The sequence below is a fragment of the Garra rufa genome, chromosome 2 (assembly GCF_049309525.1).
Source record: "Garra rufa chromosome 2, GarRuf1.0, whole genome shotgun sequence".
NCBI classification, from domain to species: Eukaryota; Metazoa; Chordata; class Actinopteri; order Cypriniformes; family Cyprinidae; genus Garra; species Garra rufa.
The window spans coordinates 48,848,868-48,869,101 of NC_133362.1; the positions used below are offsets into that span (position 1 = coordinate 48,848,868).

Sequence of the window (20,234 nt, forward strand, 5' to 3'; positions counted from 1 at the left end):
AACTCCTATGTTTCTAGCCTTACAAATGTGACCCATACTTTCGACCTCAAAGATGTTATTTTTTATTATGAAAATCCAAAACAATTATCTGTTAAATACTCTTTCTTATACTGAATGCGAACATGTTTCATTCATAAGCAAAAATGGCTTAAATCTAAATATTCCATTTTCTTGGTGAACATGATTCTCTTGTTTCATCTCTTGACTTACAAATAACAAAAAGAGTGCCAAATTTTTGTTGCATTATGACAATTTTATTAAAAGGATGTAATTTATTTTTATAAAAAAAAAAAAATTCTGTATGGATAACACGATAATTTCATGTACGCAAATCCAGAATATTATCTTTCTGGTTTTATCTTCATGATTGTTCCTTGTAGGAATTTATCTATGTCTAATTTAGCTGTTCTTGTATGTTTTTACAAGTTTTGCAATAAAAAAAACGAACTCCCCGAATTCTTTCCACCAGCATGTCCTTTAGGTGCTCCGTACTAAACAGCTGTTAGAAGTAACAAATAAATGAAAGGGCAGCTCCCTATTATATTATAAGCTTTAAAACTCCTTTCGCTTGCCTCTGGCCTTTCTGTTAATCAGTCTAAATCTGAGATTATGACTATTCATCATTCTGATATATCAGATGTATGTGGAATCAAAGTAAAACAAACAGATATCTTGGTATTATAATTAATAAATGTTCATCTGAGAGAATTGAATCAAATTTTTCTAAATGCTTACTTAATGCAAAAACTGTTTTTAATTGCTGGTCTCAGAGGAATTTAACTATCCATGGATGTGTTCTGCTTTCCAAGGCTGAGGGAATTTCAAGGCTAGTATGTCCTGCTCTGTCTTCATATGTCAACCCTAAAATGTGCTCAGATATTGACAGGGCTTTATTTAAGTTTATTTGGAAAAGCAGAACTGAGTATGTGAAAAGAAAAACTATTATTAGACCTTTTTCAGAGGGTGGGCTTAATGTCCTTGATTTTAGTACTCTTTATATTATTTTTTAAATCAATTGGATTAAACATTGTTTGGCCCAGAGTAAATCTATATGGTTTTATATCCCCAATCTATTTTTAGAAAAGTGTGGTGGGTTATCCTTGCGACTATCGTGTGACTTCAAATTCAGTAAACTTCCAATAAAATTATCAAACTTTCATAAGCAATCACTAGAAGCATGGAAAATAGCCTTTAAACATAATTTCTCTCCACATTCATGCATACTATGGAATAAACAATTTGTGTTGTCTAAAAACAAGAGTATATTTAAAAAAGAATGGTTTGATAAAGATATTATATTTCTTTCTGATTTATTGAACACGAATGGTGAGATTTATACTTATCAGCAATTTCTTTCTTTCTCAGGGATTGAATCTTCCTGTAGAGATTATAATCTGCTGGTGAAAAGCATTTCCCCTAAATTGCTTTACCTTGTGAAAATACATCTCGGTTATAGTTCAGCTGTCCGACAAATCCCAAATCTTGTTATTGGAGGTATTAATATCATGGAAATTAAGTGTAATAACTCACATATTAGAAAATGTCTTACTCGAGATGTCAGCTGTTAAGCACCCATAAAGTGGAAACGATTCTTTTTCATACCTTCTATTGAGGAAATATGGTCGGCATCTAATAAATCTTTACTGCCAAATAAGGTAAAGGAAATACATTTTAAGATATTGCACAGGTACTATCCTTGAAACACTTTTATTAACAAGTTTAAAAAAGAAAAAAAGTTTAGAAAAAAAGTTTAGAAAATGAAACACTTACACACTTATTTTGTAACTGTAAATATTCTGAAGACTTTTGGAAACAGGTATCTATCTTGGTTTTTGATATATTTTATAAAACAGTTAAAATAGATGAATCTATGATCCTTTTTGTGAATTGCAATACCGGATCAGAGAAAGTTGATAATGCTTTAAAGGTGTTAATTCTCTTTGGGAAGTTTCATATACATAAAACAAAAATAAAAAATATTACTCCCTCTTTTAATTTTTTCTGTAAAGTCCTTAAGATGTTTTATGACTCATTGACCTCAATTACTAGAAACAAGAAATGTATAAAAACATCTCTAATATTAAAAAAATGTTATTTGTAAATTGTAATGTTTTACCCTCCGTGATGTATACTTGTTAGGCTATACGTATCCCCCACTTTTGTTTGCGTTCCGTATTGTGTTCTGTGCTGATGTTAAGTATTGTTGCATGTTTGCTATTTGAAGGAGAAATAAAAAAATAAAAAAAACTTTCAAAATACTTTTATATTTTTGAAACAATTAAATGTATTTAAAACGCTTAAGATTGGTGATCTTTGTCGATGTGACTTAATTGTAATAAATATTTAGTTTATATAATATATTTCCTTGTTAGAGTAACGTGAATGGTTTTCCGGATTTAACAAAAAGTGGCGACTTTTATTTTGAAATGCAGCGCTTGAAGGTCGTCTTGCTGTAGCTGCGCTCTCATACTGTCATGGCTGCCCAGTGTCTGCTGCATGTGTGTTTGTGTGTGTTGTGATGTTCTCTGTGTGCTAGAATGAGAGTGATGATGATGATGATGATGATGAGGTGTGTGATGAAGGCCCGGCTCGGCTGGGTTCGGTTCGCGGCTGTCAGAGGCTTTCATGAGCGAACTGTGGAAGTGAGTTTAGCGGACAGGTGAGAGACTCTTCATCAGTCAGTCAGAGCTGGTGGCCGCTGACATACAAATAACATTCAGATGACACATGACCACCCTGATCACAATAATACAGCGCTTTCTCTGAACTACCTTGCAGTGCCATTGGCATATGTCTATCTCTCAGTGCCCTGGTGTTAGTGTGGTGAGTGTGAAGCTGTGTTACTGTGTGCAGGAAGCTGGAGATCTCCACAGGGAAACTGGCCCGCTTCGCTGACGGCTGTGCAGTGGTCAGGGTGAGTGTGCGCTGTGTCCGCTAGATCCAGTGGGGTGTGTTCTCTTCTCATCACTGTCTGTGTGTGTCTGCAGCTGGGTGAGACATCAGTGATGGTGACCGCGGTCAGTAAGACCAAACCGGCCGCAGCTCAGTTCATGCCGCTGGTGGTGAGTGACAGCCTTCATCTGCAGCTGAGTCTGGATCAGGCTCATCACATCCATTAGTGTGTCTCTCATGTACAGTGAGGTCAATAAGTATTTGATCACCCTGTGATTTTGCAAGTTCTCTTACTTAGAAATCATGGAGGGGTCTACAATTTTCAGCATAGGTGCATTTCCACTGTGAGAGACAGAATCTAAAAATAAAAATCCGGAAATCACATTGTATGATTTTTTTAACAATTTATTTGTGAATTACTGTGTCAAATAAGTATTTGATCACTTGCTTATCAGCCAGATTTCTGACCCTCAAAGACCTGTTATTTTGCTTTTAAATAGTCCAGCTACACTCAGCACCTGTTTGAGGTTGTTAGCTGTCATAAAGACACCTGTGCACCCCACAATCAGCCAAAGTCTAAGTAGCAACATGGGCAAAACCAAAGAGCTGTCAAAAGACAAAATTGTAGACCTTCACAAAGCTGGAAAGGGCTACAGGGCAATTGCCAAGCAGCTTGGTGAAAAAAGAACAACTGTTGGAGCAATTGTCAGAAAATGGAAGAGGCTAATGATGACTGTCAATGTCCCTCGGACTGGGGCCCCATGGGAGATCTCTCCTCGTGGGGTATCAATGATGCTAAGAATGGTGAAGAATCAGCCCAGAACTACACGGGAGGAGCTGGTCAATGCCGTGAAGAGAGCTGGGACCATCGTTTCCAAGGCTACTATCAGTAATACACTAAGACGTCATGGTTTAAAATCTTGCATCGCACGGAAGGTTCCCCTGCTCAAGTCAGCCCATGTGCAGGCCCATCTGAAGTTTGACAGGGACCATCTGGATGATCCAGAGGAGTCATGGGAGAAAGTCCTGTGGTCAGATGAGACCAAAATAGAACATTTCCCCCATTCGCCGTGTTTGGAGGAAGAAGAATGATGAGTATCATCCCAATAATACCATACCTACAGTGAAGCATGGGGCTGGAAGCATCATGCTCTGGGGGTGTTTTTCTGCACAGGGGACAGGACGACTGCACTGTATTAAGGAGAGGATGAACGGGGCTATGTATTGTGACATATTGGGCAAAAACCTCCTTCCCTCAGTCAGAGCATTAAAGATGGGTCGTGGCTGGGTCTTCCAACATGACAATGACCCACAGCACACAGCCAGGAAAACCAAGGAGTGGCTCTGTAAGAAGCATATCAAGGTTCTGGAGTGGCCTAGCCAGTCTCCAGACCTAAATCCAATAGAAAATCTTTGGAGGGAGCTGAAACTCCGTGTTGCTCAGCGACAGCCCCGAAACCTGACAGATCTAGAGAAGATCTGTATGGAGGAGTGGGCCAAAATCCCTCCTGCAGTGTGTGCAAACCTGGTGAAGAACTACAGGAACCCTTTGACCTCTGTAATTGTTAACAAAGGCTTCTGTACCAAATATTAAAATTTTTTGACTCAAGTGATCAAATACTTATTTGACACAGTAATTCACAAATAAATTGTTAAAAAAATCATACAATGTGATTTCCGGATTTTTATTTTTAGATTCTGTCTCTCACAGTGGAAATGCACCTATGCTGAAGAATGTAGACCCCTCCATGATTTCTAAGTAAGAGAACTTGCAAAATCACAGGGTGATCAAATACTTATTAACCTCACTGTATATGATTAAAGCTCTCAGTGTGAGTGTGGGACAGTCTGTGATGTGATCTCTCTGTCATCAGGTGGATTACAGGCAGAAAGCGGCGGCCGCAGGACGAATCCCCACAAACTACCTGAGACGAGAACTGGGCACCACAGACACTGAGATCCTGACCAGCCGGCTGATCGGTCAGACACACACACACACACACACACACACGCGCGCACACACACACACACACACGTTGGGTTTACATGTTTTATGGGGACATTCCATAGGCGTAATGGTTTTTATACTGTACAAACCATATTTTCTATGGCCCTACACCTAAACCTAGCCCTCACAGGAGATTGTGCACACTTTTACTTACTCAAAAAAACTCATTGTGCATGATTTATAAGCCTGTTTCCTCATGGGGACCTCAGAAATGTCCCCACAAGGTCAAAATCTACTGGTATTCCTATCCTTGTGGGGACATTTGGTCCCCACAACGTGATGAATACCAGGCACACACACACACACACACATACACACACCTTGTGCGTTAGTAATGTCTGCGGTGTTGACTCTGTGTGTGTCTGCTGTGTGTTGTGCAGATCGCTCCATCAGGCCGCTGTTTCCTGCCGGATACTTCTACGACACACAGGTGTGATGCTCACGTGAACACTGCACACACAGATCTCTCTTCAGTCTCAGCACTGCAGTCACTGAATGAGTGAATGAGTCACTGCTTGTTGATATCAGACACACTTACAGTCCAGATGGACTGAGAGGTTTTGTGCTGTTCCAAATGTTTGGATCACATGAATCTTCTTTGAAAACTGTTTACTAAATGCATGGTAATTAGTGTTCTTCTACACTGTGACATTTTCTATTGTAATGCGAGTAAATGGTATTATTTTATAAAACAATATTGCTACAGTTTATTGAGCTTCACTTTGAACATGGGATCTACCTGCTGAAAAAAAACAGGCTAGGCTGGTTTGCTGTTTTTTTCAGCAGGGAGATCCCATGTTGGTCAGGCTGGTTTAAGCTGGTGGTTTCCCAGCCTTACCAGTTAAGACCAGCCTGGCCAGGCTGGAAAAGTGGCCAAAACCCCTCTAAAACCAGACTGGTTGACCAGCTAAAACCAGCCAACCAGCCTAGGCTGGTTTTAGCCGTTTTCAGGGCTACCTGTAGATTGTTTACATTTTGCACAGAAACATACATTTTGTTGCAAAGGCAATAGTGACAAAAGCACAGAAATATTCATTAAACTGCTTAGCTAAAAACAGTTGTTAGACACTCATGCAGCATGTACAATATCCAGACTAAATGTGACCATGGACCACAAAACCAGTCATAGGGATAAATCTTTTGAAACTGAGATTTATACATTGTCTGAAAGCTAAATAAATAAGCTTTCCATTTTTGCATTGATGGTTTGTTAGGATAGAACAATATTTGGTCGAGATACAACTATTTGAAAATCTGGATTCTGAGGTTGCAAAAAAAACAAATATTGAGAAAATTTCCTTTAAAGTTGTCCAAATGAAGTTCTTAGCAATGCATATTACTAATCAAAAATTAAGCTTTAAAATATTTACAGTAGGAAATTTACAAAATATCTACATGGAACCTCATGGATCTTTACTTACAGTTGAGATCAAAAGTTTACGTCCCCCTTTCAGAATTTGCAAAATGCTAATTAATTTACCAAAATAAGAGGGATCGTACAAAATGAATTTTATTGTTTATTTAGTACTGACTTGAACAAGATATTTCACATAAAAGATATTTACATATAGTCCACAAGAGAAAATAATAGTTGAATTTATACAAATGGCCACATTCAAAAAAATTACATCCCCTTGATTCTTAACACTGTGTTGTTTCCTGAATGATCCACAGCTGTGTTTTTTTGTTTAGTGATAGTTGTTCGTGAGTCTCTTGTTTGTCCTGAACAGTTAAACTGCCTGCTGTTCTTCAGAAAAATCCTTCAGCTCCCACAAATTCTTAGGTTTTCCAGCATTTTTGTGTATTTGAACCCTTTCCAGCAATGACTGTATGATTTTGAGATGCATCTTTTCACACTGAGGACAACTGAGGGACTCATATGCAACTATTACAGAAGGTTCAAACACTCACTGATGCTCCAGAAGGAAAATAACCGGGGGTGAAAGCTTTTGAAATTTGAAGATCAGGGTAAATTTTACTTATTTTGACTTCTGTGAAACATGTAAGTATCTTCTGTAGCTTCTGAAGGGCAGTACTAAATGAAAAAATAAGAAAAATGTTCACATCTCCATTCGGTTAAAAAGTTTTCACCCCCGGCTCTTAATGCGTGTTTTTCCTTCTGGAGCATCAGTGAGTGTTTGAACCTTCTGTAATAGTTGCATATGAGTCCCTCAGTTGTCCTCAGTGTGAAAAGATGGATCTCAGAATCATACAGTCATTGTTGGAAAGGGTTCAAATACACAAACATGCTGAAAAACCAAAGAATTTGTGGGAGCTGAAGAACAGCAGGCAGTTTAAACTTTTGAACAGGGTCATTTTTATAAATTCAATTTATGTGAATATCTTATTCAGGTCAGTACTACATAAACAATAACATGCATTTTGTATGATCCCTCTTGTTTTGGTAAAATAATTACCATTGGGGGTGTGTAAACTTTTGACCTCAACTGTAATATCCTAATAATTTTTGGCATAAAAGAAAAATAGATAATGTTGACCCATACAGTGTATTGTTGGCTATTGCTACAAATATACCTGTGCTACTTAAGACTGGTTTTGTGGTCCAGGGGCACAAATGTAAATTTTGCAGATGGATGTTTTTGTAAATGTACAATGCGTGTCTAGACTCTCGTGTGTGTTTGTGCTGAAGGTGCTGTGTAACATCTTGGCTGCTGATGGAGTCAACGACCCTGATGTTCTGGCCATCAATGGAGGTATGAGCAGCTCTGCCCTATTGCACGTCTTCAGTCTGTGTGTGATCATGTCTGATGTCTGTCCATCATTTCTCAGCATCTGCGGCTCTGGCTCTGTCTGATATCCCCTGGAACGGCCCCATCGGTGAGTGCAGCGCTCACACTCGTGCCGTTGTGAATGCAGAGAGCGTGTGTGGAGCGCTTGTGTAAGATGACCTCTGCGTCTGGTTTCAGGTGCGGTGCGTGTCGGACTCGTGAACGGAGAGTTCATCGTCAACCCCACGCGCTCAGAGATGAACGGCAGCAAGCTGAACCTGGTGATCGCCGGAGCCCCGTCCAGCCAAGTGGGTCGGTGAGAGTTCAGCAGCGCTCAGCTTTACCCATCATGCCCTGCGTCCCCCTCTGACCTGTGTGTGTTTGTAGTGATGATGGAGGCGGCGGCGGAGAACGTCCTGCAGCAGGACTTCAGTCACGCGGTGAAGGTCGGCGTCAAGCACACGCAGCAGATCATACAGGCCATTCAGCAGATGAGCAGAGAGATGAAGATCACCAAACGCACTCCTGCCAAACTCTTCACCGCTGCCACCGAGATGGTGGACTACACACGACAGTGAGACCCATCACATCTCACAGAACACCTCACATTCACCCCAGCACTAAAACCACCAATCACACATAAAGGAAATGACATTTATCGAGCTTCATTGACTATGTAAAATTGGTTTTAGGGTAAAATATGATATTGACTCACAATCCTAAGTGTGTGACTGGCTGTTTTCTCCACAGGTTGGCATCTGAGAAGATCTATGCTGTATTTACAGACTTTTCACACGACAAGGTGAGCATCACACCAGCAGCCGGTGTCTGATCTCAGGTGCTGTTACAGGAGCACTTCACCCAGAAATGAATGTAGATGAGTTTGTTTGTTGATCAGATTTGTATAAATGTGTGATTCCATCACTGTCTCACCCATGGATCCTCTGCAGTGAATGGGTGCCGTCAGAATGAGAGTCTAAACAGCTGATAAAAACATCAATAATCCACACCAGACAAAACAAATCTATATTTAAAGGATTAGTTCACTTCCAGAACAAAAATGTACAGATAATGTACTCACCCCCTTTTCATCCAAGATGTACATGTCTTTCTTTCTTCAGTCGTAAAGAAATTATGTTTTTTGAGGAAAACATTTCAGGATTTCTCTCCATATAGTGGACTTCTATGGTGCCCCGAGTTTGAACTTCCAAAATGCAGCTTAATCGCAGCTTCAAAGAGCTCTAAATGATCTCAGCCGCGGAAGAAGGGTCTTATCTAGTGAAACGATTGGTTATTTTCTAAAAAAAAAAATATTTATAATTTATATACTTTTTAACCTCAAATGCTGGTCTCAATGTGCATGCATACTCTGTGTATTCCGGTTCAAGACAGTTAGGGTATGTCAAAAAAACATCTTATTTTCTTCTTCAACTTCAAAAATGTCCTACATCGCTGCAGTAGTACCGACCAGTGTTTACAAAGTGAACATACAAAGATCAAACACCCTTTACAAAAAAAGGTAAAACAGCAATGTAGGATGATTTTGAAGTTGAAAATGAGATGGGAGTTTTTCGACATACCCTAACCGTCTTGAACCGGAGTGAACACAAAGCTAGACAAGCATTTGAAGTTAAAAAGCATATAAAATGTTTTTTTTTTTAGAAAATAACCGATTGTTTCACTAGATAAGACTCTTCTTCCTCAGCTGAGATCGTTGAAGCTGCGATTAGACTGCATTTTGGAAGTTCAAACTCTTGGGCACCATAGAAGTCCACTATATGGAGAGAAATCCTGAAATGTTTTCCTCAAGAAACATAATTTCTTTACGACTGAAGAAAGAAAGACATCAGAGACAACAGGAGATGGACTTTTTTTACTGGAGGAAGTGTTACTATGGATTATTTCAATTAGTGGATTAATCATTTGTTTCAACTTTTGTCTTCTCAAGATGTTGACTAATGGACTGGAGTGGTGTGGATTATTGTCATGTTTTTATCAGCTGTTTGGACTCTCATTCTGACGGCACCCATTCACTGCAGAGGATCCATTGGTGAGACAGTGATGGAATTTCCACAAATCTGATGAAGAAACAAACTCATCCTAATGTCGGCTGGCCGGAGGGTGTGCACGTTTTTAATTTGAGTGTGTGTGTTTCCTCAGATCTCCCGAGATGAAGCGATTAATAAGATCCGTCTGGAGGCGGAGGAGCGCATCAGAGGTGCGTGACGGACATGAGCTGTCACGATTGTGTGTTTGTTGTGTGTAATAACGATGCTGTCTGATGTCTCTAGAGAGGTTTCCGCAGTCAGAGTCGTTTGAAGTGGTGGAGGCCTTCAACAGCGTCTCCAAAGAGGTCTTCAGGAATCTGGTTCTCAATGAATACAAGCGGTAATCCACACTCTTTACATGCGCTCTGACGTTTGTGTTCATCAGTCTAGTAACACACACATGTGCTGCGTCATGTGACAGGTGTGACGGCAGAGATCTCACGGCGATACGCAACATCTCCTGTGAGGTGGACGTCTTCAAGCCGCTCCACGGCTCGGCTCTCTTTCAGAGGGGTCAGACGCAGGTCAGCACACTAATGATCTCAACGTGTAGTTTGTGCTGCTCTCTGGAGGCGTTCAATGTTGTTTTGAAGAAAAGCACATCAGACTTGTTTGTCTTTTTTATCTGGTTTTGATTTGAAACTACATCATTCCTAAATATTGCAGTGTAGTGATACGGTCAACAGAGCTGACAGTTGTTGATAATGGTGCCGTCACAGAGAGCGAATGGACATCTTCATCTGGTGTGAATGTGTGCAGGTGCTGTGCTCGGTGACGTTTGACTCTCTGGAGTCCAGTATGAAGACGGATGTGATAACCACAGCGCTCAGGTCAGTAACCTGTCCTCCACACACACTCAGTCAGAAGGTTTTCCTCTCATTTCACTGACAAATTCACCAGTCTGGACCAGTGTTGAGGGTAACGCATCACAAGTAACGCAAGTTATGTAATAATATAACTTTTTCCAAGTAACTAATAAAGTAATGCATTACTTTTTAATTGACAAGAAAATATCTGAGTTACTTTTTCAAATAAGTAACGCTAGTTACTTTTTCCCCCATTTATTGATTAAAAGCTCTCCTGTCCCCATGTTGAGATGTTACTTTACTTCTAGAATAAATGTGAACATGCATTAATTCATCTCACTCACTACAAAACAGATACAGTGTTCTTCAAAATAAATAAAAACACTGAAATTCAACGCAAACCTGCCATAATTAAATGTGTTAAATAATACAAATATCCTTTATGTATTTAATCCCATTTTATTAACCGATGTCTTTGCTGCCGACCTTCGATGATCCAATTCATCCGTACTAATAAGCAAAAATTACTCAAGATAATTTGTTTTCCTTTTTTTTTTTTCTTCTGTGGTCTACTGTAGAGATGTTTTCTCTAAGCGTGAGGCTTTTGGTGTGAAAAGGCTTTTACATTTGCCAAAAATATAACTTTATATATTAAAAACAAACAAGCCCTGCTCAGATTTAAAAAGTAATTTTAAAAGTAAGTAACGTAACGCATTACTTTCCATAAAAAGTGACGGTAACACTTTAGAACAGGTAACACCTATTAACTATTAACTATGACTTTTCCCTCAATAAATTGCTAATTTGCTGCTTATTAATAGTTTGTAAAGTAGTTGTTAGGTTGAGGTATTGGGTAGGATTAGGGATGTAGAATAAGGTCATGTAGAATAAAGCATTAATAGGTGCTTGATTACTGCTAATAAATGGCCAATATTCTAGTAATATGCATGCTAATAAGTCATGGTTAATAGTTAATAGGTCTTACCTATTCTAAAGTGTTACCAAAGTAACTAAGTAATGTAATTAGTTACTTTTTTTAGGGAGTAACTCAATACTGTAATGCATTACTTTTAAAAGTAACTTTCCCAACACTGGTCTGGAAGTAAAGTGAGCTGTATGTTTTCTGATCTGATGTTTGTTTCCTCTAGTGGAATCAAAGACAAGAACTTCATGCTGCACTATGAAGTGAGTTGATGCTGTAATCTGCATATTTTAGCTCAGACTGTACTGTTCGCCTTCATTCACTGAGCGTTTCTTTCAGTTTCCTCCGTACGCGACCAATGAGATCGGGAAGGTGGGAGGAATAAACCGACGAGAGCTGGGTCACGGTGAGTGTGCTTCCACTGTAAGATGCTCATGTTCATCTCGTCTGAGTCTCAGCTGTGTCTCATTCATGTGTTGATGTGTGTGTGACTTTAGGAGCGCTGGCAGAGAAAGCACTGAGGCCCGTCATTCCTGCAGATTTCCCCTTCACCATCCGCGTCACGTCTGAGGTGCTGGAGTCCAACGGTGCGGCGCGTCACATGCTCTTCACTGCTGTCTGATGAGAGTTTCATTAGTTCACCTTCTGTCTTTGTTCTGTGTCAACAGGATCGTCCTCGATGGCGTCGGCGTGTGGCGGCAGTTTAGCGCTCATGGATGCAGGTATGATTGTATGACAGCAGTACTGTCCTGCTGCTGCCCTGTGTTTGATTAAACAGGCCAATTAATTACCTCATTTATTTACAGCCTTACAGTAGTGTGCTTTAACACAGACAGTCTGCATTGATCTGAGCAGGCGGCTTGATATAGAGTAGGGATGACAGGAAACATAATTAAAAAAGGGGCACACAAGAACACAGCAGGGTCATTCTGTGTCAAATCAACCAAATTTCAAAAACACCCCCGGCTCAAATTTTGGATTTTGCTCATATTTTTTCTGAGGAAAGAAAGACATGTATAGTGATGAAAGACAACATATTAAATGTCATGCATGAATATTTACTGAGTAATCCACTATTTTGTAGAGGGGGGTCAAAATGGCAATTTTTACCTGAGATTCAGAGTCAGATTACAGGGGGTTAAAAATGACTTGAGAAAGATGGCAGCATCATTATCTTATTTTTAAACAGAGATTGGTAGTTATATTAGAAACATCTGTTGACTTTAGCAATCTTCGTTGCATTATGTGCCAATGGTGACCATTCAAAAATGGAGAAACAGCACTTTTCAAGTTTTTCTCCAAAGTTTGCTTGACTGTAACTGTAGCAGTATTAAATATATTTTAATGCCCTTTTACATCTTTTGCCATCTTGATTTGTATGGCCTACATGGTTTGGTTCCAGAGATATTGGAATTTCAATATGGCTCCAGCAGTAAATTGTTAAATTTTCAGTGGTTAAAAACCAAACGTGGGTCAGTTTGCAAAAACGTGATGATACTTTTTATTTTAAAGAGGAATGTCTGAAGAACAAATGATGTTAAAACTAGAGATGTATTTTGTTTCTTTCTGCCAAGACAACTGCACTGAACACACCAGTCTGAGTGCCATAAATATTATTTTTCCAAAGTTTGCGTGCCTATAACTCAAGAAGTATTAAAGAAACACAATATGATTTCGTATTCTAGTTCTTAATGAACTTTTCTTTTGCAATCTTCATTTTCAAGGCCCTACATCATTCAATCCCAGAGATATAGGGATCTCAATGACGCTCATATTCACATTGTTGAATGTTACCCATTTTCAGCGCTTGAAAACCAAATGTTGTTCTCTTTGTATACAGCCAATACTGGAATGGTCAAGTTGAGGCACATTACCTTGCTTTCTCTAGTCTATTCGTAAGATTCTGTATTTGGGATTTTGTTTGTATAATTTACAAAGAACAGCTCCTGAAGCTACCAAGAGTTTAATTGAAAATGGGTAGGATACTGAATCTGGACATAGACCTACACATTGATCTCAGTTTTTCTGGGATTAAACCATACAGGGCCTTAAAAAAATCTTAGAAACCAAAATATAAAATCATATTAAGATAACTTAAATATTTCTTGAGTTACAGGCATGCACATTTTAGAAAAAAGAATATTTACGACACTCAAACAGGTACAATTATTCTGAAACATTTCTAGTTTCTGCATTACTTATTCTTCAGACATTTTGCTTGAAATACAATCAGTATCAGCTGTATGTAAAGTAACCAACATTTGGTTGCAAGCACTGAACATGGGTGAGATTCAGCCATTTAATCTAAAGAAAATTTACCCTCATTGAGATGCCCATATCTCTGCGACTGAATGATGTAGGGCCTGGAAAATGAAGATCCAAAAATAAGTTCATTAATGCAGTTGTTTTGACAGAAGGAAACAAGATGCATCTCTACTTTCAGCATTCTTTGTTCTTCAGACATTCCTCTTTAAAATAAAACAAGTCTCATAATTGCAAATTGACCCACATTTGGTTTTTGACTACTGAAAATGCAACAATTGAACAATTTACCCCTGGAGCCATATTGAAATTCCAATATCTCTGGAACTGAACCATGTAGGGCCGTACAAATGAACATGCCAAAGGGATCATTTGTTAAGACCCAATATCTAAAAGGACATTAAGATATCTTTAATACTTCTTGAGATAATGATGCTGCCATCTTTATAAAGTCATCTTTACCCCTCTTTAACTTGACTCTGAATCTAAGGTGTAAATTGTCATTTTGACCTCCCTCTACAAAATAGTGGATTACTCAGTAAATATTCATCCATGACATTTAATATTTTGGCTTTCATCACTATACATGTCTATCTTTCCTCAGAATAAATATTAGAATAATCAAAATCAAAAATTTGAGCCGGGTAAGTTTCTGAAATTTGGTTGATTTGACACGGACTGACCCAGAATGACCCGAGACTATTAAAGATGTAATAAGCTAGGCAATGCCTGTTTTTACAAGCTGACCAATATCTGCTGAATTAAGCCTGGACTTTTCTGAATCCTTCCTTTAAGCCTGAACAAGAGTAAATCCAATGCTGCTTATTATCTATGAACATATTCCACACATTCTGGTTTGTTTAAAAACCTAATGTCTAAAACATAGCTTTTCCTCATTCAGCTGTTGACCCGTGTGATCGCTGAGCAGGTGTTTTGTGTGTTTGCTCAGGTGTGCCCATCTCCTCAGCTGTAGCAGGAGTGGCCATCGGCCTCATATCTAAAGCCAATCCTGAGAAAGCGTCAGAGATCCAGGACTACAGGCTGCTGACCGATATTCTGGTAGGTGCTCCAGCATCTGTCCTGCAAATGTCTGTTAAATGAGCCATGTGTTCATTCCTCTGCTTTCAATCAAGGGAATAGAGGACTACAACGGAGACATGGACTTCAAGATGGCAGGCAGCAGTAAAGGGATCACGGCTCTGCAGGTAACACACACACTCCTGTGCTGCGTCCGCATGTTCATGTTCAACCTCATCCAAGGTTATTATAGTTTTGCATGTTTGAATTTGTTTTATTTTAATATAGTTTTCAAATTTGCAATAAAATTTAGTTTGGTTTTCAGTGTTTCATTAACAATTTTGTTTTTATTTTGAGAACACATTTATATTTAGTTTTTCTATAGTTTAGTTTCAGTTTTAGTTTTTATAGATCAAATAGAGATCACGATTTCCCCACAATTCTAAACTAAGCAAAATAATGTGAGACAAAATATCAAGTGTTCAATTCATTTGAATGAATTATTTAACATTTAATAAACCAACATAAATTTATGAAAAAGTTGTTGGAATGAATAAATTACTGGATGAATTGGTGAGTTTGAATGAATCTCTCTATTCAATGACAAATAGGTTTTTTAACAGTTACTTGTTTCCATCTAGTGGCCAAACAAACGTTAAAGGAAGCGCCAATTACTTTCAAAAGATGACGTGCTCTATTTTGATTTCTACCATAGACATAAATGTTTCTATCCAAACTATGACCTCTAATCAGACTATTGCTGTGATAATATGAAGGACTGTATTATTTGTGAAGCTGTTTCTTACCTAAACATGATGACTGCTCTCTCTGTGTCAGTGGCAGTGCAATACAGATCTGAATGTTCGTGAGACTTTCTCAAAGGTTTAATAGACGTGATCGTTGTCGTTTAGAAATGAGATCGTGTGGGTGTTTGAATCTCTATCCTTTAACGATTAATCAGCTCTGGTATATTGGTTTGATCACTTGTGTTACATAAAAATATATATATATTTTGGCTAAAACTGATGCAGCAGCCTAGATTTAATGCAGATGCTGTTCAGGACGCAGTCTTTATTAGTTTTCTGCCGTGGGGTGAGAACGCAATGATTATTTATTTTTGATAATTATTATTTCATTTCAGTTAGTTTGTTTAGTTTTAGTTTTTCATTTATTTTGACATTTTTATTTTATTTCAGTTTACAAAAATATTTTCTGATCAATCGTTTATGGCTGTTTCCACAGGCCGATATTAAAATCCCTGGGCTTCCTCTGAAGATCGTGATGGAGGCCATACAGCAGGCCACAGGTACTCTTCACTCCTCCAGCATTGTGTGACGTACACAGCCAGTGTTTGACGTGACGTTTGCTGTGTTTCCTTCCAGTGGCCAAAAGAGAGATTTTAGGCATCATGAATAAGTGCATCTCCAAACCCAGGAGCTCCAGGAAGGAGAACGGCCCGGTCGTTGGTACGATGGATTCCTCCTCGTGTGGTTTTGGTGCTGTTGTATTTTTCTGATTCTGACATAAACTTGTTTCCACAGAGAACGTCAAAGTGCCTTTATCTAGAAGAGCTCTGTTTTTCGGTCCGGGAGGATTCAATCTGCGCAGACTGCAGGCTCAGACAGGTGACGTCTGTCATGATTGAAGTGTGTGTGTGTGTGTGTGTGTGTGTGTGTGTGTGTGTGTGTGTGTGTGTGTGTGTGTGTGTGTGTGTGTGTGTGTGTGTGTGTGTGTGTGTGTGTGTGTCTCTCTGTGTGTGTGTGTGTGTGTGTGTGTGTGTGTGTGTGTGTGTGTGTGTGTGTGTGTGTGTGTGTGTGTGTGTGTGTGAAAGCGTCCGCTGATGAAGCTTCCTCTCGTCAGGTGTGACCATCAGTCAGGTGGATGAGGAGACGTTCTGTGTGTTTGCTCCGACGCCCGCCGCCATGAACGAGGCTCAGGAGTTCATCCGTGACGTCTGCAGAGATGACGTATGTGTGCTTGACCAGCGGCTCTGATGACTGTGGTGTCGAGACTAACGCTTGTCTTCTGTTCTGCAGCAGGAGCAGCAGCTGGAGTTTGGAGCCGTGTACACATCCACCATCACAGAGATCAGGTACGGCTCAGTCTCTCACAGCGGGACTGATCTCAGCGTCTAGCAGGGTTCATACAAGGTGCTCAAAGTTGAAGTAGTGCTTGAATTTGACTTTTTGAAATTAAAGGCCTGGAGAACCCTTGAAAATGGCAATATTTTTGAAGATGTCCTTGAAAATATATATATATATTTTTTTTAATAAAATCTTTTCACACAAAATTCTAAATTAAAAAAAAAAAAAAAAAATCCTATTTCCATAGATTGACCAAAATGTTAGTGTAATCTATTACCAACGCACATTATATACCCGTCTTTTTAGGCAACAACCAGATAATGAGTGTCACGTCATGAAATGTTTTTAGTACGACGGAAACTGTCTAACGTGATCACAATTTAATAAAACAATTGTAAGTTAGGCCTATTAATTGTAATGATTTCATTCATTTCAAACAACGGATAAATTATATAGAGAAAGTGAGCAAAGTATCAACGGAGCTTTTTGAAACTCCAAATCAGTAAACCACTGCGTCTCAAAATGATTCACTGTTTCGAAGCGCTTCAATCGGATAGCAGATCATTTGATTCAGAAGAGGACTTCAATGTGTGTCTCGTGAGTCATTTGATTCCAAACGGAACTTCAAAGCGCATATGGTGAATCATTTCATTTAGATTGGAACTTTGTAGCAGGTTCTCGAATCTTTTGCTTTAGATCAGAACTTCAAAGTGTGAATCATTTGATTCATATTGGGACTTCGGTGCAGATTTGTGAATAATTTGATTCAGTTCAGGACTGTTCAGTGCCATGTGACATCAGGGGTTCAACCGCAATGTTACCAAGCTTTACAAACTTTTTGTCTACAAAGCAAACAGAAATAACGACTTGATTCAACGATTTGTCTCCTTCGCAATCACTCTAGCACCATTTTCAGCATTTTTGAGTGTATGCTGTTTTATGCCAAACCACGAAGGCAGTACAGTTATAAAAACAAAATTAAAGAAAAAAGAAAGAAATTATGTGCAAATACAGAAATGTTATACTTCAGTAGTAATAATTAGCATTTGCTTCACTTTATTTTTGCCATTTTGTTTTATTAGTATATTTTTATTTATCTATTTATCTTTGTTTTAGACTTTGAAAGACAAGACATTGTTCTATAAGTGAGATCTCTGATTGAAGTACTTAAAAAAAAAAAAAAAAGAAGTAGTGCTTAAAGTCCTTAAAAGTTCATGTTACAGTATCTGTACGAACCCTATTTATCGCTAGGATTCAGTTCCTCCGACAATCACTGAACTGAGGAGATGATTCGACTCTGACCGCATGAGTTGAACCCAGAGCTTGAATGAAAGGAGAAATATATGTTTTTATGGTTTCTCATTAAGCAAAAAAAGTGAGCTGATAAAGTCTAGTTAATTCACTTTATGTGCTTTAGACACACAGAACAACATGAGCTTATGAACTAAACCCATTGAAACAAACTGTTTGAAAGAACCATTTCAGTAAAAGACTCAGATTTCCCCGTGTGTCTGAGGCTCTGGATTACAGGTAGTAATGTTGTAAATAATGTTCAGTTTCTCACACAGACCAATCGTTTCACTTTGTAAGACCTCAGTGTACTGTCAGGAGCCATGGGGTTAATCTTGAGTTGCCTGATCTGCTGTTTTGACTCTTGACTTGCATTTCATGAATTACTAAGGAGCAGCATTTCAGATAATAATCTTTACTGTTCTACAGACGAAAGTAAGTCATTACATCTTGGATGGCCTGAGGATGAGTAAATGAGCATCAGATGTTCATATTTTATGTGAACTCTCATAACATTGGAGTGTGTGTTTCAGGGACATCGGTGTGATGGTGAAGCTGTATCCCAACATGAGCCCTGTTCTCCTACACAACTCTCAGCTGGACAACAAACGGGTGAGCACACGTCCTCCTGCGCTTCAGATCTCCGGCACACGTTCACTCACTTCCTGAAACTCTGGTGTGTGTGTGTGTGTTTCAGATTAAACACCCCAGCGCTTTGGGACTGGAGGTGGGCCAGCAGATCCAGGTGCGGTAGGAAGCAGAAGCAGTCGTGTGACGTCTGGGTGTTCATCAACCGTATGAGGATCTTCATTAACGTGTTTGTTGTTTCAGGTGAAGTATTTCGGCCGTGACCCGACGGACGGCAGGATGAGGTTGTCTCGTAAGGTGCTGCTGTCTCCGGTGGCGGCGCTGGTCAAGAGTCTGAGCGACAAACACAGCGTCTCTATAGGAGCGTCCAGAGACCAGATCACAGACTCGTAGAGCGCCTCAGCTCGTTATGGACCTTTGTACACTCTATGTTTTATAATAAATGCTCTTATTACAAACATGGCTTGAACTTTTGCACTACAAACCCTGGAGATGGTAACATCAAATATGAAACCATGCACTTTTTGTAGAAAAGAGAGAAGTAACAAATCCTACACATAGGATACACTCTTAAAAATAAAGGTGCTTTGAAAGGTTGTTCACAGCGATGCCATAGAAGAACTATTTGTGACCCTGGAGCACAAAACCAGTCTTAAGTCGCTGGGGTATATTTGTAGCAATAGCCAAAAATACATTGTATGGGTCAAAATTTTTGATTTTTCTTTTATGCCAAAAATCATTAAGAAATTAAGTAAAGTTCATGTTCCATGAAGATTTTTTGTAAAATTCCTACTGTAAATATATCAAAATGTAATTTTTCATTAGTAATATGCATTGTTAAGAACCTAATTTGGACAACTTTAAAGGTGATTTTCTCAGTCTTTTCAATTTTTTTGCATCCTCAGATTTCTTATTTCAAATAGATGTATCTCACCCAAATATTGTCCTATCCTAACAAACCATATATCAATAGAAAGCTTATTTATCAAGCTTTCATGTGATGTATAAATCTCAGTTTTGTCAAATTTAACCTTATGACTGGTTTTGTGGTCCAGGGTCACATTTTTGGTTCCACAACGAACCATTCAGTCAGAGGTTCTTTAAAGAACCATCTCTTTCTTACCTTTTTATAATTTGACGAACCTTCTTTCACCACAAAGAACCTTTTGTGAAACAGAAAGGTTCTTCAGATGTTTAAGGTCCTTTATGGAACCATTTAGACAAAAAAGGTTCTTCTATGGCATCGTGAAGCACCTTTATTTTCAAGAGTGTAGTGTGCATACTCATTCATGCTGGAATATGTGTCAGATTGGACACTTTTTCATTTACAAGAAAATCCTTAATGGAGTTTTAAAACTTGAAACCGGTCAGATATGAAATAAACCATTTGAATAACTCTTGTTTTTCATTTTGTAAGTAAATTTTAGGTTTACTGCTAAATGAGAAACTTTGTCATTTGCTGTGCTGATCATCCTCAGGATTTCAGGTTGTGTCCTTACAATTTAAAACTAAGACAAAGACAAAGATTTGTAATGTTTTTTAAAGAAGTCTCTTCTGCTCACCAAGCCTGCATTTATTTGATCCAAAG

The 20,234-nt window shown here is 38.7% G+C and overlaps 1 protein-coding gene across 1 annotated transcript; it reads left to right on the top strand.

Moving 5' to 3' along the window:
• The first annotated feature begins 2,462 nt into the window (after positions 1-2,462).
• pnpt1 (polyribonucleotide nucleotidyltransferase 1, mitochondrial) lies at positions 2,463-20,041 on the top strand. The gene is made up of 28 exons (XM_073835262.1): positions 2,463-2,659; positions 2,854-2,914; positions 2,988-3,062; positions 4,767-4,872; positions 5,281-5,330; positions 7,551-7,614; positions 7,691-7,738; positions 7,828-7,941; positions 8,017-8,203; positions 8,380-8,431; positions 9,790-9,847; positions 9,921-10,017; positions 10,099-10,201; positions 10,437-10,507; positions 11,632-11,668; positions 11,745-11,811; positions 11,903-11,992; positions 12,074-12,127; positions 14,617-14,726; positions 14,801-14,872; positions 15,927-15,990; positions 16,067-16,150; positions 16,226-16,309; positions 16,545-16,651; positions 16,721-16,776; positions 18,592-18,670; positions 18,756-18,803; positions 18,890-20,041. The coding sequence occupies exons 1-28, from the start codon at positions 2,538-2,540 to the stop codon at positions 19,037-19,039; spliced, it is 2,310 nt and encodes a 769-aa protein (XP_073691363.1). The 5' UTR covers positions 2,463-2,537; the 3' UTR covers positions 19,040-20,041.
• The last annotated feature ends 193 nt before the right edge of the window (positions 20,042-20,234 follow it).